General features: G+C 45.5%; 1 protein-coding gene across 1 annotated transcript in view; it reads right to left on the reverse strand.

Annotated features, from left to right (window-relative positions):
* LOC138261522 (lipopolysaccharide-induced tumor necrosis factor-alpha factor homolog) overlaps nucleotides 1-22,759 on the reverse strand; it is a 300,767-nt gene that overhangs the window by 117,837 nt on the left and 160,171 nt on the right. The window contains exon 4 of the mRNA XM_069210532.1: nucleotides 1,559-1,603. Within this exon, the coding sequence (XP_069066633.1) occupies nucleotides 1,559-1,603 (45 nt within the window). The remainder of the gene's footprint in view (nucleotides 1-1,558; nucleotides 1,604-22,759) is intronic.

Consider the following 22,759-nt stretch of genomic DNA (forward strand, 5'->3'; position numbering starts at 1 on the left):
GGTATGATATGGTGAAACTTAACAGGGGTGCTAACTTTATTTTACCAGTAACCACTGATAACATTGCTCTTGTAATTAGGCCCAATGACTACTCATGCCTTCTTTTATTACAGCTACAGATATAGAAAGAGTTGAAAACAGATACAGACAATCAATGTAAAAAAAATACCAAGAATATAATGTTTGAATTGTAAATTAAAAACTTTGGAAAGTCAAGATCCACATAAGGTAAATACATCAATTAAGGGCCTCATTTACAAGAATTAATGCATGGCTGCTTTGCGACAGCAATGTGTCGGAAATACTTGTGCCACGTTAAAAAAGTTTACAACACAATGGATGCGTCGTATTTACAATACAGGGCTCCATGGCATAGGGTCCTAGGATGCATCAGAAATACAGCATCCACCCAAAAAAACGACGATTTGCTGAAGTGGGCATCAGAAGTGAGGCATCTTCAGCCATGTGTCACAAATCAAGGTAAAAGACTGTAAAATGGTGGAATATCACCATGTAAGCTTTTTACATTGGTCCTGGATGTAACAGGCAATGTACAAAATACAGGTATGTGTCACATTACAGTGGGCATTGTCTACTGATGTGTATGTAGAGACCTGTGTACAGTATGTGTGACATAGTGAGCGACTGTGTAATATAAGTGAATATAAATATATGTTGGAATGTGAAGTGAAAATAAAAGTGTTACCTACCTTGTGTGTCTACTTCCCTGTTGTCCTTTGGAGTACGCAGACCTGGACTTGGGGACCCATTCCTCCTTGGAGAAATGACAATCCTGGCTTGTCCCTTGCAAAAAGTACACCGCGTCACGTTGCCTTGCTGCAGTGGATGATGGAATCATAGATGCCATGGTCCCAGTTTAGTCAAGGGGTTCTACAACATGATTGGCACATGTGCAGACCTACTACAAACAGTGAGGAGGTGCAAAACAGACATCTTCCAGGATGTGAAGTGACTTTCAAAGGCCATGTTGCTGTTTTAAAGCCAATGCATCAGTACTTACGCTTGGGTTTTGGTGGTGTAGGGATTCTGCTGTATTGCAGGCTATGCATTACGCATCTTGAAGAAGCATCAAACGTGGAAAATGTTGTAAATACCAATGCATTAGATGTAAGTGACTTTTTTCCGATGGAACACCCACTCTGCACACATTTAAATTGACGCGGCACAGCCGGATCCCACGCAGGATTTTTTTTATGTAGGGCCAGGAAATGTGACACATTTGGCCGAATACGTCACTTTGTAAATATGGAGCTAGCACAGCATCGCTGCTGCATCAAAAAAAAATCTCAACGGCGATGCAAGCTCCTTGTAAATGAGACCCTAAGTACCTAAGCATAATATTCCATCACAGATCCATAATGAATTTGTTTGCAAATACAAATGAATTACAAAGAACTAGTTAATTGATACTTAAAATAGAGCCATTTGTTTTAGAAAACATTTAGAAACATTCTCACAATATTATAAAGAAGGTGCCATCATCATATCAAGACACACTGGTAATATTCTAAACCTAGATTAGTAATTTTATAGCTACCTGGAGGAGGCTGATATCCCACAACTGGTGGCGGTGGAGCAAAAGCTGCAAGTGAAGGTTAGAAACAAAAAAACAGTTTAAACGAACGAAAGTCTTTTATGAAATATAATTGGTCAAATGAGAAACACTTTCGAATAATGATATCATTAGCCTAAAGATAATTGACGTTAAGGCGAATTAGAATCATTGACAAAACTGTGTTTAGAAATCACAAAAACTATTCTATCTTAACACTGAAGGATCACAAGCTAACTGCTATTGTGGAGCAATGGTCATGGTTTTATATTTGTTATATTGTGAAATTGTAATGTTTTATCGTCACAATCTAACTAGACCCACCCTTTTATTTTATCATGTTGGTGAAAAAGAGAAAAGTATGGTCATTACGTATAGGCCCTCACTACGCGATGACCAATTAATTGAGATACGTGAGGTAACATATAGGAATTACAGGTTTTGTGATAAATATCGGCGGGCTTAGCACCCAGTATTTATTAGACAGTGCAGATTTTGGTGCTTGAAGAGCCAAAAACAGTTTATTTCCGAAACGGCTGCAACTAGATGGTAATTATTGCACCTGGTAAATTCTGCCTCAGTGGGATTGGATTTTATCACATGCAATAAATATCACACCAATTACCAGGCAACTTGTAATGAGGGCCTAAGTGGGAACCTCTAAGGGTATATTCATTTGTCACATTGCAGCTTCAGCTGTGTGATGCATTTAATTTTTTTGAGGCTTCTACAATGGTTCTGCCTCAAGTGAAATCCCAAGCATCTTGATTTTTAAATCTTGGGTTAGCCAAGACCTTTTGATTTTACTAAGATTATGTATATAATACATTTACTTCAAGGGCCTTTCAGATAACTCACTGTATCCATTGTTCTGTTGTTGTGCATTCTGCCCACTACAGCATACAAGTCAAGTCAAGTCAAAATATTTTATTCGGTTGTAGAAAACATAAAAGCACATGTGTAGACAGAGACAATACAAACCAAGGCACACAGTTAACATACATATTATCAAAATGCAGATTAAAATATAATATTTACAAGTGTCCTGACCCCAGAACACCTGCAATAGGGTGTCATGATTAAGATTTGCAACCGCCATACTAAAAACCTAAAAAACAGACACAAGCAGGATAAAAGATGAAATGGGAAAGAGTGCAAACTTGCGCTGTTTCATGGGTTTGGCCCTAATGACCCAGAGATATTTGGCAATGGCACATACAACAGATTTCCTAGTTTCAGTGTATAGTAGCCTAAACGTTGGGCAGCAGGCGCAGCTCCTCCGCTATGGTGGAGGAGTGTTGCCAGCAGCAGCAGCTGCAAATCTTTTATTATCGTTTTGTAGTAAAAGGGGTGGACCACTGGCAATGACGGGGACTCACACTCAGTGCGCATGTATGTTTGGCCGGCTGTCTGGCGCCTGTGTTCTCTCTTGCCCGGCACTGTGTTGCCGTGCTGGAGAGAGCAGGCACAGGCTCCCAGTCTACCTGGAAGCACACTGGCTAGGCGCTCCAGTCAATCTGGCCAGCAGCGTTCGGATTGGCTGCTGGACAGGCTGAGAGCCTGTGCCTGCAGGTGCATCAGAGGAGCAGACGGTGGTGGTGGCAGCTGCAGCAATACAGGTAAGTGTTTTTTTTGTTTTTTAATTAATCCCCCTTTCCGCCTGCATGCACCCCCCACTCCTACAAAGCACCACGAGCAGCTCCTTTTGGGCAGTACTGTCATCATCCCAGTTGCCTACATAATGCGATAACCCAGTTGTACCTAGGACGACTATAACCTGGGCAAAAAAGAGAATGTGCGATAGTCTCTTCTGTCTGAAGGCATACCGGGCACATAGAGTTTACACCACTGTTCAAGATAAATTTTGCAGCGAAAATTAAAAAGGGAGTGTACCATAGTTTCTGGCTCCTGAATCAACCAGAAAGTCAAAGAAGGGGTTTGAATTGTGCATGGGGATTAATTTGTATAAAAGTTTCTGTGAGTAAACCCCTATTCTTCCTATGGAATTCTTTCTCCCACTTCCATTTCCAGAAAGAGTCCTTCAGTGCTGCTCTAGAGAGCTATGGGGAGCCGTCAAAAAATATTCGATAGGCCCAATTCTGACAAGGTTTTTTTCACATAGCATAGCCATTTAATTTAGAAGGACTTGCCTTAGACCACCATGCCTTCAAAAACATGATAATATTAAAAAAGAACAGGAGTATGCTTGAGTTTATTTAAAAGAGGAGAGGTAGTATCTGAGCCTTAGAAGCAAGTGGCTTGAGGCCCGGTTCCATTTTGGTGTTGTTTGAGGGTGTGTAAACCCCCCCATTTAGGTTGGGTTAGGCCTGATCTGCTAGTGTCCCCTTCTTGGTAAATATTGTTTTTCCCCAATTAATTAGGTAATATTGTACTGTAGTTTGTTGATGTGACCTAGATATGTTAACCTGGGGCACTAGTGTGGCCATGGTTATTTTTAAATTCTAGTCACACATTGACCTGTAAGTGCTTCTACAGGTGATATTCTGTTTTGCTTAATCATTTAGGTAATTGTTTATTTTTTATCTGGTCACGTTATTTTGACTACATAACGAGACCGGGCCATGATTCCGTTCATTTCATAGGGTCCTGTGTCCTTCCTGTTCCAATATGGCGACTATTACCTTCTGTATCCCCCTGATGAGTTCTCATCACGTTGGATGTAATGTTTTTTGTTAATCTCTTAGTTAATTCCACATTTGTATTTGGTTACACTATTTAGACATCAATATGTGATACTATGATGGCTATGATGTATATGTGTATTTTTCTTTTTTCTTTTTCCCTTTTAGATTAGCGATTATCATTTCTGGTATCTCCCTTGATGAGTACTGTGCACGCTGGATGTAACGCTCGTCTTAAACTATCCAGCTAATTCAGCGTTATTATTTGGTCACGCTAGTTAGACATCAATACAGGATCCCTTTATGACCATGATCCATCGCTAGGATTTTATTTTCTTTCCAAGATGGCTACTCTTGTTTCCCATAACTTTTCCCGACTAACTCCTGCCACGTCGGACATCACATCCTAATGCGCGGGAGTGGTGAGACTCCAATATTTAAAATAGGACCAGATGGCAACCGAGTTGTATATCGCTTTGGCCTATGACACTAGTTCCTGATTGAGATTCAAGAGGTAAGATCTTGATTGACATGTAGCAACTGCAACGTTACATTTCGACAAGCCCTTTTAAATCACATTAGAGGCGGGTTGTCCCAGACCACTGGAGCCAGCATATATTTCAAGTTATAATCCTATTAGGTCTCCCACGCTACGTGTTATGGGACGGTTGAATGAGAAATTTCCTAGCTATTGAGAAGGAAAGTTTCAATTCTGTTAAGGACACGGAGGCGAGGATTATGTATCATCTTTCTTCACTTTTTATTAACAGCAGGTTCAAATTTCAACAATAGAAAAAAGAACCACAACACCCATGGGACACATCACCATGGCAACCAATGTCCAATCACTGTACTATCCGACAGTCCGTATATATATCTGTCCGTGCCGATGTCCTTCCTCGACTTCACTGCAATAGGAAGTAAGGTGTCATTAGGTCGGTGGGGTTTCTGTTCCAAGGAAGAAAAGTGAACAATGAGATTGGGACCCATTTCCTGGAATGTATAAACAGGGGAGGTAAACAAACAGACCAGAGATCCCACTCCCCTCATGACAAGGAGCGATAATGTTTGCAAACATCATTAACCGGTTTGAACAAGTTCAACCTTAAATAACCTCATTCTCAAATCAGGCAAAAATTAATACCACCTCCAGATCCAGTGAATCCGCTCCTGGGTGGGCGACATGCCCATAATGTCAGGCGGGATAATCCTCCCCTCCGTGTCCTTAATAGAATTGAAACTTTCCTTCTCGATAGCTAGGAAATTTCTCATTCTATGTCAGGACCAGAGGCGAGGATTATGCATGTTTAACGCTTACTTACCACTAGTGAGGCTGCCTCGTGAATGGGTTTAAAATAGAATCCTTTAAACGTAGACTCTGACGACCAGTCGGCCGCATTCATGAGATCTTCCAGCCTTCCATCTACCTGAATGGCTTTGGAGGCCATGGCCCCCCAAGTCGAGTGTGCTCCGAAGACTTGTACATTGATGCCGGCTTCCATCAAAACCCATCTTTCCCATCTAGCAATGGAGGGGGAGGAAACTGCCCTCAAGCGTTTCTTTATTGAGATCAACAATTGTCCCCGGCGGCCGGAGGTCAGCCATCACATCCTCATATGTCTTCAGACATCTTACCACACACAGTTTGGGTGTATGTTCAAAAGCTGGATAAGTTACCGACCTGGTATTACACTTTGTCCGTCTGGACATTGTGAAGGTCACAACCTCTGGAGAGAACACCCTAGCAGATACATCCAAAGCTCTCACATCCGAGACTCGCTTGCCCGAGATGAGGCATAGCAAAATAGCTAGCTTTCCTGACAACGGCTTTCATGAAAGATACTGGTTGTTCTGCCAAGAGGTCAAAAGACGTAGCACTTGGTTGACGTCCCACAGCTCAGAGTATCTGGGTTCAGGAGGACGGGTCAACCTGATGCCTTTCAGCAGCTTGCACACCCAAGGGAGCTCCCCAACCGGGCAATAGCCAACAGGGGGGTGTCCCGCCGAAATCGCAGACCAAACCGAATGAATCGAGCAGTAAGACTGACCAGACCCCGACAGCTCAGCCAAGAAGTTTATGACATCTGTGATTTGGGCCCCATGGGATTGACGTGCCTTCCCACACACCAACGGGCCCAGCGATTCCAGGCCGATCTGTATCTTTTACAAGTGCTCGGGCCCAGGCTTGTCTGATAAACTTTTCAACCTCCTGTGAAAATCTGTGGTCTGTCCAGCGAGACCAGAAATCCTCTAAGCCACCAGAGGGAGTCGGCCCTGAAGGGCGAGCAGGTGTAACTGTCCTTCTGGATTCAATAGAATGGTCGGAAAGCCCGGAAGCTGAATCGGAAGGTCATAAGAGAGTTCCAGAAGGAAAGGAAACCCCCCTTGAGACCTCCACAATGGAGTAATGACGATCACTGTCGCCCCTTGGCGACGTATCTGCGCTGTCACTCTCGAGATCAAGAGGAAGGGGGGAAACGCATAACTCTGATCCCATCCCCAATCCTGAAGGAATGCGTCTACCACCGTTGCACCGGGGTCTGGACACCAGCTGAAGTACTGCAGTAGGTGGGCATTCCACCTGGACGCAAAGAGGGACCCCAGCACTTCATGAGTGAGAGGAATATCGCCAGTCGCTGGAATCCTCCAGGTATCTGGAGTTCCAATCCGCTAGGGTGTTCTGGGAGCTGGGAAGGTACTCCGCCGTCACCGATATCTGTTGTTGGAGGCAGAAGTGCCAGAAGTCCTTCGCCAGTTCCGCAAGAGCCTTCGAGCTGGTGCCCCCAAATGGTTCACATACTGCACCGCCGATATGTTGTCCATTCTCAAGAGAATGCAACAGGAGACCTTGTCCCGCATCAGAGACTTGATCGCGAAGGGTCCCACTAGGAGCTCCAGGCAGTTAATGTGAAGATTGAGTTCCCGTTGGGTCCAATGTCCCCCAAACAAGATATTCCCACATCGAGCCCCACAGCCGTAACGGCTGGCATCTGACTCTATCACGAGGTCCAGCGAGGTTCCGAAGATCGCCCTGCCAATCCATGCCTCCATGTGGTCCAACCACCACTGGATCTCTGTCCGCGCCTCCTGGGAGAGAGTTATCAGCTTGGAATTCGTGAGGAGGCGTTGCAGGTGATGAGCCTTCAGGCGTTGAAGGGCCCTGTAGTGAAGCGGGCCCGGGAAGATGGCCTGAATCGAGGATGAGAGGAGTCCCACTACTCTGGCCAATTGCCGGAGTGAGATCCTGTCGCGCCTCAAGACCTTCGACAACTCCTTCTTGATTCTGGCTATCTTCGAGCCCGGGAGACTGAGGGAAGCTGCCTGGGAGTCTATGAGGAAACCCAGGAAGGTCATGGACTGAGAAGGAAGAAGGTCCGACTTCTGGGCGTTTATCACAAACCCCAAGTCTTGGAGGAGCTGGATAGTTGTGTTCGCAAGACTGGTCCATCAGGAGGATGTCGTTGAGGCAGATGATCAAACGGATCCCCCGAGACCGTAGGTACTCCACCACTGGTTTGAGCAGGTTTGTGAAGTACCAAGGTGCCGATGAAAGACCAAAAGGCAGGGACGTGAACTCAAACACATGATCCCTCCAGAGGAATTGCAGAAATCGGCGATGAGGGGGAAAAATCTGGGACCGTCAGGTAGGCATCCTTGAGATCTAGTAGAATCACCAATATCCGTGCAACAGGAGGTCCCTGAGCATGTGAATGCCTTCCATTTTGAACTGCCGGTAGACGGCCCACTCGTTGAAGGCTCTGAGATTGATGACTGGCCGAAAACCTTTGTCTTTTTTCTCGACAAGAAAGAGATTGCACACAAAACCTCTGGGGTGACGGACTGACGCGTGAATGGCTTCCTTGCGCAGTAGGTCCTGCCCCTCCGACTCTATCAGTGCGGTGTCTGACTTTGAAAAGACCAGAGGCCGTGGCGGTACCCCCTGAACCGGAGTCCCCCAGAACTCTATGTGGAACCCTGACACCATCTGGCGTACCCAGGCGTCCGATGTTAACTGGGCCCACTTGTGTGTGAATAACCGCAGCCTCCCCCAAGAATCTGAGGGGAAAAAAGGGTAATACTCACCGTTGGCACCTCCGGGGCATTCGCTCCACCCCGGTCACCTCTTCTGCCTTTCCCTCTACCCCTATTGGGGAAGAAGGCGCCTTGTCTGCCATCCCTCCACCCATTGTTCCTTGAGGGATAGGAACTGGGGCCTTGCTGGTACGAGCGGCCGGGGGATCGACCCCTTCCTCTTCTGGCCCCTCCAAAAACCTTTCCCGGGAAGATCTTTTTAATGGAGGGTTGCGCCTTATCCAGCGCTGAGAAGGTGGCAACAAATTTGCCCAACTCCATCACCAAGGGGTCGCCAAACAAGTTCCCTTGGGCAATAGCCCCTGCCTCTTAGTTGGAGAGTTCTCCTAACTTAATGTCTATCTTAATGAGAAGGGATCTTCGCCTCTCCGCGGAGAAGGCACAATTAGCGTTGCCCAATAGACATACTGCCCTTTGGGCCCATCCTGCTACAATATCCGTAGGCAGGGGAGAATTGGTGCATTTCGTGTGCTCAGCGAGTTGTATAATCTGTGTGAGAGGTCCCAGAACGTCCACCAGCTTGTCCTGGCAACCTCTCCAGGAGCGGTCGATGCCCTTTTTGGGGTCTTTCACATATTTTGCAAAAACGTGCACATGTTTTGGTCGATCTCCGGTGTTGCCGCTACCCTGTCTGGCAGAGTAGGGCGAGGGCATTCAGACCTCAGCCGGGCTCTGACCTCTTTATCGAGAGGCTGCCTGATTTTACTGGCGACAAAGTCCATCACTCTCTTCTCTGGGCGCCATTCCAAGGACCTAGGGTGCTAAATATTCTCCGGCTGAAATATATCAGAATCGGAGTCCTCAGCCTCCTGCGGGTCGGTTAAGTTAGAGGTCAGACACCACGGATGCCCTGAATCCTGTTCCTCTTCCGAGGATGAGTCACCTTCTGTGTCCCGCTCGGTCTCTCTGGGGTCAGAACCCTCCCAGCAGGGTGGTCGCTTCAGCATGCGCGCACTCTTATGGAAAGCCTCGGTAAGGATGTCGAAGCCCTCCAGGTGCCGCGTGTCACTCTTGCAGATTTTCTTAGGGTCCGCCTCACTCTTAAGGTCAGCCCTCGTCACCCCCAACATGCCCGTCCCCTTAAAGACGTGGTCAGATAGTTTGGCCACACTATCCTTTAAGGGGGCCAAGGCCCTAGTGATGGCCTGTGTAAGGAGGACATCCACCTCAGGGGGAAGACTCCGCTGAGAGGTGCCCTCCCCTGGGGACAGTGTGGGGTAGATATTGTGGTCCTGCGAGGACTGCATGGGGGAACACAGAGAGGTTCAAGACAGGAGAAAAGACTCCCTTAAAAATACTGAGGGAAGCCCCCCGCACTCCTGTCAGTATATCTAGAGACGAACGTCTCAACGCGCGATCCGCAATCGCTGCATCACTCCGAGAGAGGTAATAAATCAACCGCAAAGCAGTGTCAATGCAGGGGTTGGAAGGTTCACGGTGAGCTGGAAACTCACTAAGAACCCTAGCGCGCTACTCTGAGGCGATCGAGCGCTTAACGCGGTTCAGATCGGCAAGAGAACGCTTCGGGCACTGGAGCGCGTGAAAGAGCGCCCTCTGGTGGACCGGACGTATATTAAAATGAAATCTGCCCTCAGGCGAACAAATTGCCAATCGCGCAGCGTTGTTGCCAAGCAGCTCAACAAAACAAACAGTGGCACAGCGAAAGCACTTATAAGATCACTCAGAATAGTAAAGGCTTCAATAAACACAGAATAAAGTCACTTTTCTCAACTCAGAGACAGTAAGGGAAAAGCACTTAACTGATGAATGAGCAGTGAAGAAAGAGGAAGGACATCGGCACGGACGGATATATATACGGTCTGTCGGATAGTACAGTGATTGGACATTGGTTGCCATGGTGATGGGTCCCCTGGGTGTTGTAGTTCTTTTTTCTATTGTTGAACTTTGAACCTGCTGTGAAGAAAGATGATGCATAATCCTCGCCTCCGGACCTGACATAGAATCTCATAATCCTTTGTTGTCAAAATCCACAGAGCGAATGGTATCCACTGCTATGAGCCAGACCTGGAAGATCTATGTACACTAAGGATTTAGTACCCTGGGGGCTCTTGGAAACCTTAGGTAGTTACATATATCTTGATTGTATTCCATGTGATTTTGAAAAACTATTGGCCAGAAGTAATCACTGTATTCATGTTTTGATTATTACTTCCTAGATTATGATTATCCTTTCTACATATGCACTCAGTAGCCTCATTGTCTTCCTTTGTCTTTGAGCTATAAAATTCCATGTGGGAGTACTAAGGGCCAGATGTAGCAAAGTTTTGCGAGTCGCAAACGGGCCGATTCGCTATTTGCGACAGTGCAAAATCGGAAATGGGATGCAAAAAGCCCATTTCCGACTTGCAAAAAGCGATGGGACCCGTTTGCGAGTCGCATCAGTTGCGACCCCATTTTGCGACCCGCAAATAGCAAGTCGCAATTTGCGAGTCGCAAACCTTATGCAAGTGCAACTCGCAAATTGCGACTAGTCGCAAAAAGCCCATTTTGCACGTCTCATTTACCACTAACTCAGAGCAGGTGGTAACCATTACCAAAGTATAAAAAAGGAGACCCAGAAGGCATCTGGGTTCACCATGATGGCGGAGATATACCTGATAGCAGTGAGAAGGAGAGTCCACGCAGCCCAGCAGAGGAGGAGGAGGGGCCACAGACAGGAGAAGATATATAGAACAAGGCAGACTCTTTTTCAGCAAACTGAGGATGAGATATACGATAAATACCGCCTTAGCAGCGCAGCCATCCTAGAATTAATTGATTTACTTAAACCACAGCTAGAACACCAGACTCTGCGTGGCTGCGCCATCCCTACGCATGTGCAAGTGCTATGCTCACTGCACCTCTTGGCCTCAGGGAGCTATCAGGGGGTCATTGCTGTGGCAGGTGGGGTATCCCAAAGTGCAGTGTCAAGGTTCCTCAGGGCCTTCCTAGATGCCTTAGTCACGCACATTTCTCACTTCATATACCTACCAAGGAATGAGGCAGAAATGAACAGCACCAAGCTGGACTTTTACCGCATTGCCCACTTTCCCCATGTCATAGGGTGTGTTGATGGGACACACATTCAAATATGCCCCCCTGCAAATCTGGAAAACCTTTTCCGCAACAGAAAGTGTACCCACTCACTCAATATTCAGGTTGTTTGTGACGCCCATTATGTCATCACGGACATTGTAGCTAAGTTTCCAGGCAGTACCCATGACTCATACATGTTTAGGCATAGTGGGATACATCAACGCCTGGAAAGTGGGGAATTCGGAGACGGTTACCTCCTAGGTAGAGCTACAGACACTTGCAGACATACACACAGGTCACTGTGCACGACAATCTGGACTTCCTAACAGTGTACTTTTTGTGACCAACAGGTGACAGTGCATATGCTCTTAGGCCTTGGATCATGACTCCGTTTTTAACACCCAGCAATGATTCAGAGAGGCAATACAACAATGCACATAAGAGGACCAGGAACCTCACTGAGCGCACCTTTGGACTCCTGAAAGCAAGATTCAGATGCCTCCACCGCAGTGAAGGTGCCCTCCAATATACCCCCATTACCGCATTCAAAATTGTGGTCGCATGTGCCATCCTCCACAACATAGCCACCGACGTGGGCTACCTCTCACCCCTGCAAACCCAGATCCTGATGATTAAGAGCAAGAACAACCACATCGCCATAATGGGGATAGGAGTATAGCTAATCAAGGCAGACTGAGACGGGAACACATCGCAGCACAATATTTTGGAAGGTACGTGTCAACTCCAACCATACTCACCTATTGACCAAAAACTCCATTTGTTAAGTGGAACAAAAATAACTGTTTTATTAGTGCATTAATGAAACTATTTACAAGTACTGATTGTCCATGGGCATGAAAATGCAAACCAGGCATGTGGCACATTCACGTCATGTGCCACATCTTATGGTCCAGGGTGATGTCTAAGACCTTCTGCCCCTCCTGCCAGACTGGCTGCTCCCTGGTGCTTCAGTGGTGCTCTGCCTGCTACTCCTGAGCACCCTCCTGTCAGTGACAGAGACACTGCTCAGTGTCGAGCCCTCCTCACTGTCCTGGGGTGTTTCCCCTGTGCCCCTCGACATATTCCGTGTCTCCATCATGTCTATGATGTGGGTCAGACGTCCCAGGCCCCTAGCCACATCCCCAGCAAAATGGCCCATTTCCACCTGCAGCCCAACTGTCCTCCTCGACAGGCCTGTGGTGTTCATGGCGAGCCTGCCGATGGATGTGGCCATCCTGTCCAGTCTGTGCAGGAGCTGACGGTCCCTGCGCCGCCCACCCTCGGCCTGGGCCAGTAGTCCTCCCGCCAGTTCCCTCATGGCAAGGGCAAGGTCCCCAGTGTTATTGCAGATCATGTCCATCCTTGAGTTCAGGTGCTGCATGCTGGCATGGTTATTGCGCACAAAGCGGTGCAGCACACCACTAATCCTCCCTCAAATCCGATTTTGTAGGCGCTAACCATGCAGCAGATGTGCCTCACTGGTGCTGGGAGGAAGTAGCCCGGATGCAGACTGCAGCCCTGATGTAATGGACCTGCGACGCCTGCGCAGCGGTGGCTGCCCTGTGCTTTCACCTGTCTCATCCCTGCCTGTTGCTGGGGCAGCCTCTTGTGATATTGTTGCAGCAGGTGTGGCTACTGCAGGGATGCTGTTGACCGTGCAGGTGGGGGTGCTGGTGGGTCCTGAGGTGTCCTCATGGGGCTGGCTACTTGTAGTAGTGGTGGTGTCTTGTTGGAGACCTGTGGGACATGGGGAACAGACTGTCAGTGTCTACTATCTATTGCACACTTCATAATAAACATTTGCCTATGAACTGCCTACTTGACTACATTTCCCATAATGCATCATTCCTGTGTTTGCTACCCTGAAATGGAGCTATCTTGGTTGTGCATGCCCCTGTGTACATGATGGGTGGGGGTTTGGCATTGATAGGGGTACAGGCATATCACATGGTACTCACCGGTTGATGTGGTGGGCTCTGAGGTGTCCAGGTCCCCAAATCCAGACACAGCCTCCTGCTCCAAGGTTTCCTCCACCCTTTCTTCCAGGGGTGAGGGTGGTGGCACAGACGATGGTCCCCCTCCTGTGCCTCTCATCTCCCGGAGCCTTTCAGCCACCCTCTCCTTGGTCCGGGAGCGGAGGTCATACCACCTTTTCTTTATGTCGTCTATGGTCCTATGGCTCACCCCCAGGGAATTTATCTTGTCCTGTATGTCCTGCCACAGCTGTTTCTTGGTAGCTTCAGGAACATTGAGGGCTGATCTACCAAACAAGTCATCATAGTGCTGACAGCATTCCTCTGTCAACACCTCCTGTCCCTCTCAGAGAATTTCAGCTTCCTCTTCCTTGGTGTTCCCTCCATGGCAGCTGCTGTTTGTCCTGTGTGTAGTTCGGCAGTTATAAAAGGGTGTGGTCCTCCCTCCTCCCAGGTGTATTAGTAAACTTCCTGGCTGTGATGTCATCATCATGTGCCAGGAAGTGTTTCCAGAGTGTTCTGGAGTGGTTTCTGGAGTGTTCTGCTGCACCTGTAATCAATTTACAATTTAATCACAATTTGCGACATGTACTCGCTAATTGCGAGTTCGTTTTTTGCACACTCGCAAAAAGCGACCTCGCAATCGGCGGACTCGCACACTGCGTTGCGAGTCCGGGTACGAGTCGCTATTTCGGCACGTTTTTTTTCCCTGCATTCCAATTTGCGACTCGCAAAATGCGAGTCGCAAATTTTTAGTTTGCTACATCTGGCCGCAAGTGTACCTACGGAGGTATGTGGCAATGTGAGAGGGTTATATGAAGTGGTTCTACAAAGAAATATAGATTAGATATCTAGTATATGAATACTTTGGTAGGTTATAATTTGGTCACACATAAATTGGGCTATTGGTTTGTATTCAGTGAAAGGATGCTCTCCTTTGTTACACTGTAAGTGCATGCACCTCACATGGTGGTGGTTTCTTTTTGATTTTGACTAGGGGTCTGCTCCTCTGTGATTTATCAATACCACATAAGCTTGACTTTGGGTACAGGCCTCACAAGCCTTATATATAAACATATAAGAAATGTTTGTTTGTTTTTAGAAAATTGCACACTATTTGTTCTATACACAAGGAGTGGCAATTGCTACTGTCCCCACTAAAACTTGGAAAATCAGAGTTGCCCTGATGAAGGTGGATCTATAACGGGAGTAACACCGAAATGTGCGTTAGCATGGCATGGCATATCTAAGCCTCTTCTAGTCATCACCATTGAATCCTTGGGCAAAACATTTGTATTGGTACACAAATTGTAAATAATGGATTATTAAGTGAATGTAAGGGGCATATGATCACTTGCACTAAATGTACTAATCTTGATTGAAATTCTCGAAGGAATATGTAGAACTGCAATGTATTAGGCAATTAACTTTTACATACCTGTATAATTGGTTTTAATGGCAGTATGTGTGAGTCTTGGTATGATTGGATGTGTATGATTTTTTTACTTGATATGATTAGTATATTTCTTCTCTAGAGGGGTGTGGGGTGACTGCCTGTATCTTTCATTTTTGAATATGTTTCTACTTTGTATTTAGATTTGTTGAAATTGTTGAAATGTATAAAATATAGAAAGCAATCATGCATATTTGAGGAATAATAAAGAAGAATATTGTTTGTAAAAGAGGAATGATATAAACGGACTCGAGAGGCATTTATTGAAGTTTCAAGAAAGTAATACATTAATCTATCTATGGGTTAAATTGTGAGTAGCCTTTTGTTTATGTTTAAGTGTATTCTTCCCTGAAGGGGCTACCATAGAGTTTCAGGGACCCTCTGGTATTTCATTTTTGAGGCCCAGGTCATGCACCAAAGGTAACGTGTGCGTACTTTTGGGAAGATAAGCTAGTGCTCACAGAAAGTTGTTTTCTGCTCTACTTAGTTCCATTACATTTGAACAACTCCATATCTGTGCCGTATAAAGCACTTTGGCCTCTGCCATGGGCCTATACAAATTTAACTAATGTGAAACATGGTTGATTTTAGATGACTTGTGGGGCCCAAGGATAACTTCTGCCTGGTCTGTAAGGTTTAGAGCACTCTTTTAACCTGAGCACACCAAGACGCATTCTTGGATAGCGTGATTCCCAGGTAGTTAAAATCAGTAACTTTTTCTAATGGCACACCATCAACAGTAAGAAAGCCAGTAAAGGACCTGTGTGGGCTAATGGTCATAAATGTACTATTGGCATGGTTGATTACCAAACCTCTTTTATTTCAGAACTCCCCAAATCTATTAAACAGGAATTGAAGTCCTCAGGCTTTTGGAGATTAGGAGTGTGTCATCTGCAAATAAAAGCAAGGGAATCTTTCTACCTGCCAATTTAGATGCATCACTCGTAGAGTCTTTAAATATAAAGATAACAGGGTAGGAGCAAGAGAAAGCCCCTGGCGGGCGCCCTTGTAAACTGTCAGTTCACCCCTGGGGCCCCAGTGGACCTGTGCATAGATATCCGGGTATAGGCGCCTGATGATATTCAGAAGGACTGGAAAATCTCATTCGTTTTTAGAGCTTCCAACAATTGAGAAGGGGGAACCAGTTCACATGCTGCTTTCAAGTCCTTGAAGACCATTTAGAAATGGGATTTTTCAATTAGAATGGTCTTCCAATAAATCGACCTGGTCAATGGTACTCATCTGACTTCTAAACCCTGCTTGTACATAAGAGAAAGCTCCATGTTCCTCTTTCCATTGATCCAGCTGTAACTGAAACTGCCTGCTAAAAATCTTTTGGATTACGTCAATGAGACTAATAGGTTTATAATTCTCAGGGGAGTTGCATTGGTCTTTCTTATACAGGGACAATTTTGTCCGCAGTCCAGCTTTGTGGAATTTCCATCCCAGCAAGTATAAGAGATGAGTTCAGGCTGGCTAAAGAGAATGTTCATAGAGCTGTGTGAGGCGGTGTGGTTGGTATCAGATCTAGGTATTATCCTCATGTCCGCTACATCACACCAGGGTGGAAGGGTTATCAGTACATAGTCTATCATAATAGAAGAGTCTGGGTGTTAATGGTATGTAACACATTTCGGTCAGATAGAGTATGGCCATTACATGCCCTCAACATCACTGAAAAAGATAGGAGCTTGTAGGATACATCTGTCCAGCGCCTAACCTGGGAAACATCAATAGAAGTAACCCCCAATGTCTCATCTTCAGCATCAAAGATGGCAGGGCTACTATTGTCCAGGGGTTCATATGTCATATTGAAGTCCCCTGTGATTATTAGGCCATCATGTGAAGCGTATGAGCTCTTGCGAGTAACAAGCTGGTGTATAGTCTGAGATTTGCCACCGCCTCTGGTCCCTGGGTTATAAACGTTATAGACATAAGCTGGAATCAGTCCCTGTAACCGTGATGCCTAGTATTTCCTGGGACACAATATCAAGAAGGCAAATTTTTGTGTGCAGTGATATACAAAGCCAGATGAAGTGTTCTCCCATGATGGGCAGCCCTTCGCACTATAGCTTGTTGGTCTAAAGAAGTTGACATACCCGGGCCTGTGAATGGGATAAGTGCATTTCCCATAGGAGGCATATATCAAATTGATCAATAAACGCTCCCCACTTGGGATCATCCAACTTAGAACTGACCCTGGCCACGTTTTGAGATAGGCAGTTGTTTAGCAACATATTCTTGATGTAGGCATCCATGGGATGAATCATGAATACTAGATTCCTATTGCGGTCATTTTATCCAACCATCTTAGACATAAGGTCTTGGGTTGCTCCCTCCCTTCGAGCTAAATAACCCAGTTCACCAACAGGGGCTGATAGGGTCCCGGTTCCCACTCAATCCACCATAGAGGTGTCCGAGTTAAGAGCAGGGTGGAGATTTTGCTGTGGGGGGGGCCACCCTGGTGTAAAAATAACTTAAATTGGATGTTGGTGCCAGAGGGGGGGAATCTTTGGCGGACTGCCCTTATGTAATGGATACATTTGTTACTCAAGGAAGCCTCATCCTCATATGTGCCTGGGAGTTAGGTTGGTACTCCTACCACATAGCAGGTTCCTGAGACGTTCTCTAACACAATTCTCTTCTTCACCTGGAGAATGAGTCCTTAAAAGGATTATTATTGGGGCTGCACAATTCCTTGGCTTGCCTAAAGCTTTGCCAAATGTCAAAAGAGCAAGCACAGGAGGAGGGGTCAAAAGTAGAGGCCTAACAAGGGGCTTATTAGAACTCATAATTTTAAAATCCCTACCTCTGCTGTTAGGGAGGTCCTCTGGGTCCTAAGAGATGTGGGGGCAGATTTAAAAAAAAGTGGCGCCACCACCATGGGTGCGCCATATTTAAAATACTGTGCACCATGGCACAGAGTAGGAGGAAATAGCATCAACATTTTTGACACTATTAATGTACTGTTCAGGATTAGCACCAACATTTTGACTCTAACCCTGAACACTACAAAGAAGCCCATTGTAACCAATGGTGTGCCCCCTTTTAGGTGTTAAAAATGAAGGGAAAAAATGGCATTTTCATAGTCCCCCTAATGAGTGAACATCCCCCTTTCATACATTACGCCTGGTGCAGGCATAATGTGGTGCAATGGGTTACAAAGTTGCGCAATGCATGCATTGCACTACTTTGTAAATGTGGTACTGCGATTTTGGCCTTGTTGGGCTAAATTAGCGTAAAAAAACATGCTAATGTAGTGCAAGGAGGCACTAGGCCCTCTTAAACCTGGGCCATAATCTCTTCTTGGAGCTGCCTAATTAAAATTAAAGTTCCAGTAGTGTCCATACGAGTGATCTTAGGATATTCCCCTTTTACGGATGATGGCGACAGATCATCCCAGAGGGGCCTACAGGTGCCTCTTCATTGTCTGATGTGGGTAAGTTACACGTAGTAGAGCCAGCAGGTGCTCCCACTAGGGCTGCCTCCTCTTTTTGCAAGGGAGATAGGGTATCAAGGATAGCAAACCTATTAGGGCACTCATGTAGGGTGATCAATCGTCCTGTTTCTTGTGTGGATGCAGTGTTAGAGTCCACAGATGGGGGGAGGTGGTAGAAGTGCCCCCTTGTACACCAAGGACTTGCTTGGGGGGATTAGTTGCCAGGGATTTTGCCCTCTTATTCCTAGCAAATATAGGAACAACTTTATTGTGTGCTTTGGAAAGGCTTCCACCCTGGTCTCTCTCAACCCAAAAGTGACTCAACCTCTGCGATTAAGGTGTCAATGTCACCAAAGATAGAGCCGGCTGTGGCTTGACCGGGGTCATGAATGACATGAAGTTACAGTATTTGTTTTTCTTCCCAATTAGAATATCTGCACATTTCCGTTTTCCCATGCCTGAGAAAGATTTGTGTTGAAGAGTTGTGTTGAAATGAGTGCTGAGTTGGATGGGCACACAATAAGGGGTTCAGCAGTTTTAAGCGAGATAGACAGTCACAGTTATGATCATTAAGTATACATACGGAAAGAGCAATGTCACAGTGTGGCCCAATATCAGGCACCCAAACAGAAGCCGCCCTCACAGAGTTCCAATTGGCGCTAGTGATCTTCGAAGTGTGGTGTTACAATCTCAGGCTTGATAATATCTCAAGTTCTGGCCACTTGAGAGAAAAACACACTATACTGGAAAAGCGGAACAGTTAAGTTGATGGTGGGTGCTCTGCTGGCAGCCCACATCAGGTGGGCAACTCAAACACCTGGCATTATAATCAGCTTTGCCCGCTTAAGGTGGGGGCATAGAGTACTCTTACCACTTGTTGGCCAGGGTTCCCCATGCCACAGGGCCAAGGGGGGTGGCCCTGTCCTGCCTTTTCCTGGCGCTGACGGGCACAGGACCAGCCCGCCCTTGGCCCGGTCTTCCTAACTACCGCATACAACATGTGGCAGTAGGTCAGCCTAGTTCAGCCACTGAGTATCTTCACTTTGAGTGTCTGCATTTTGCTCTTTCACAATGAGCATATTGACACACAGGATAGTTCCTTTTCCCGCCAGTGTTTTTGTTTTACTTGATTCTAACTCTAGTACTACCTTTGTGTTTAGATCCTGAGGTGATAGCAGGATGCTTTCTTCAGCTAATTGTAATGTGGGTATCGGGCACATTCTAGCTTCATCAGTTCCTGCCTCTTGCTAATGCTGTTTTGATCATTCGAAAAGGACTTTGTTTATCTGATTGCTTGTATTTTACAGCATCCAGATTGTGTCCTTTGAAACTGTTCTATATGAAGTTATCCTCTTCCTAGTATGCACACAATGAAGTGCATTCGTAACTGCACTCTTGTATGTCTTTGCTGGTATGTAAATTAGTAGAGAACTACAGTTATACTTGTAAACAAATTTAGTCTGTATACCCTGCTTGAGTGTCTTTCTGGTTTGCTTTCTATACTATTGTATGTCCTGAACATCATACTACTAATTGAAGCTGTGTCATTTATTTCAGTGTTGCTCTCTAACTATCTATCTATCTATCTATCTATCTATCTATCTATCTATCTATCTATCTATCTATCTATCTATCTATCTATCTTTACAGCTCTTTTGGTCTGTCTATCTACCAGTCTTTCGGTTTGTCTACCTGTCTATCTACCTTTCTATTTACCGGTGTGTCTGTCTGCCTACCTGTTAACCTATCTACCTTTCTCTCTATCAACCTTGTTTATCTATCTATCTATCTATCTATCTATCTATCTATCTATCTATCTATCTATCTATCTATCTATCTGTTTGTCTGTCTGTCTGTCTGTCTATCGGTCTCTCTATCTATCGGTCTCTCTATCTAGCCAAACCTCTCTACCTATGCAACCATGTCTATGAATGCAACCCTCATTATCTAGCTATCTATCTATGGATCTTTCTATCTATCTGGCTGTCGGGCTGTCTATCTATCTGTCTATCTAGCAGTCTAGCTGTCTATCAGCCTGTCTCTCTATCTACCTTTCTGCCTATCTACCTGTTCACCTACCAGTCTGTCCTTCTCTGTCTATCTATCTATCTATCTATCTATCTATCTATCTCTCTTTGAAAATGTATGTGTCTATCTATCTTCTCAAGAGTATCTGTGTACCTGTTTGTTTATTTAACAATGCACTGCTATCTATGTATGCATTTACCCTATTTGGTGTCCTATATCTACCTATATGTCTGTCTAGTCATCTGTCTCTCTCTCTCTATCCTTGAACTCTATCAACCTTTCTACCTACCAGTCTGTCCTTAACTCTATCTATCTATCTATCTATCTATCTATCTATCTATCTATCTATCTATCTATCTATCTATCTGTTAGACATGGTCCACTTTGCATGGTCACCCCAAACATTTTGCCTTCACTCCCTTCCTTTGTCAAACCTCTTTTGGTTGGCTTTTAGTACTGTGTGCACTTTACCACTGATAATCAGTGCTAAAGTTATCTTTCCTTAATACAAGGTACAAGTGCTTAAAACTAATTGCCATATTTAATTTACTTGTAAGTCTTTAGTATATGGTACTACATGTATTCAGGGCCTATAAATTAAATGCTACAAGTGGGCCTGCAGCACTCATTGTGCCACCCACTAAAGTAGTCTTTTTAAATATGTCTCAGGCCTGCCAATGAAGCCTGTCATGCAGTGTTAAACTGCCATTTCTACCTTGCAAAATGAACCTTTTGCTTTTCTAGGCCTAAATATTTATTTTTAATACATATATGTCACCCCTTTGGTAGGCACTAAAGGATCACACAGCTGAGTGCATTGCATGTAAAAAGTAGGACATGTGGGTTTAAGCTTTACGTGTTTTTAGTAGTGAAAACTCCGAAATTTGATTTTCACCATTCTAAGTGAAAATGTATTCATTGATTAACACTGGGTTACCTTATTAAATTTAAAAAGTGATAATCTTGGGTTGGGAGCAGTTATGAATATTCTGGTTTGGCTCAAATGAATTGTAATTTAAAATCCTAATTAATGGTAAAGTCAGTATTTAAAGTTACAAAACTGAAAATGTCACTTTTAGAAAGTAGGCATTTTCTTGTCCTTACCATTTGTGCCTTCTGCCAGTATCCTGGGCCACAGTACTGTGAGTGGTTCAGTTGTTGGTGTTTGTCTGTTTCTGCCAGACAGTGAGACAAAGGGGACTGGGTGTTGGCAAGATGGACCAATCTGCCATGATGGCTAGTGGTGCCCCACTTAAACTTCAAAGGGCTTGCCCCCACACATACAATCGACCCTGACACAAGCCTTTTGCCACCCCAGATGTCTTGGAGCCTTGACAAGGGAAGGGAAAAACGTTCCAGAACCAGATGTGGGGGTAAGACAGGGTGTTTCCCCACATACAAAGGCTGGCACCTGGTATAAATATTGGACCCTCTGAATAACTCTTCTGTATATTCCTGAACCTGTGGCTATTACAAATAAAGAACTACCTTGACCCCCACAGGACCACACTACTGCCTCGCCCCCCCAGAGGACTGCCCTGTTGCTGCCAGAAGACACCCCTAGTACTTGAGGACCGCCTTGACCCCCGGAGTAATGCCCAGCTGCTCAGGACTGTCCTGCTGTCTGAGAAGGAAGACTAGACCTGCTTCCTTAATCCCACTGTAACCTGAGGGACTCCAAGGGTCAATTGGCTGGCCTCCTGTCTGAGCTATAGGGAAGCAACAAGCTCTAGAGTTCTCCCTGCAACTACCCAGTGGACCTGCTACATCTGGAAAGGCCTACTCCTGCAACTGGACTTGCTTGAGCCCTGCTGACCTCTGCTAGAGTGAATCCCTGATCCCTAAGAAGTGCCTCCTTGGGTCCTGGATCATTGACTGGCATCAGGGCGCACTGCTCTTCAAGAATAGGATAAAACCTGAGATTTTGGGCTTTTCACGACTTTAAATGGACCCATATGCACCAAACCTCTGCCGCCCATGATGACTGCCAACTTAAACCTTCAGTGAACCCGACTCTTCACACTACAGCACCCTCCAGTGATGATCATCAACGTGAGACCTGTACTTTGCGCTTCAGCAACAACAGCCCCCAGTGGCTGCTATTGCAAAGCTCCAGAAATTACCATCCTTGACGCCAGACTGGCTCTTTGAGCTACATCGATGAAAGCCCGTGCCACCGGCCTGCTCCTCACTCTACAGCATTAAACATCCGCAACGGCCCCCTCCACTGCAAAATGGCGTCTTACATTGAAATTTTAGAAAGTAACTTTTTTAGCCGGACTAATCTGTTCCCTGTATCTGGCTCGTGCGCCATCATGGTTGACCTAAACTTGTAATTTTCCCTCATTCTAGTAATACCAGATGACTCTGAGTGGCGCTTTGTCTTTAAAGGCACTATCTCTACATGAAAAATAGATTTTTGTCATTTTGGTCTAATTATATTGATTAAAATGTACTCTATTTTTCTAAATTGGTTTGGGATTTTCTTTGTGTTGTGTTTTCTCTTTATTACTGTTTGTGTGC

This window comes from Pleurodeles waltl, chromosome 10 (genome assembly GCF_031143425.1).
Source record: "Pleurodeles waltl isolate 20211129_DDA chromosome 10, aPleWal1.hap1.20221129, whole genome shotgun sequence".
In the NCBI taxonomy this organism is placed as follows: Eukaryota; Metazoa; Chordata; class Amphibia; order Caudata; family Salamandridae; genus Pleurodeles; species Pleurodeles waltl.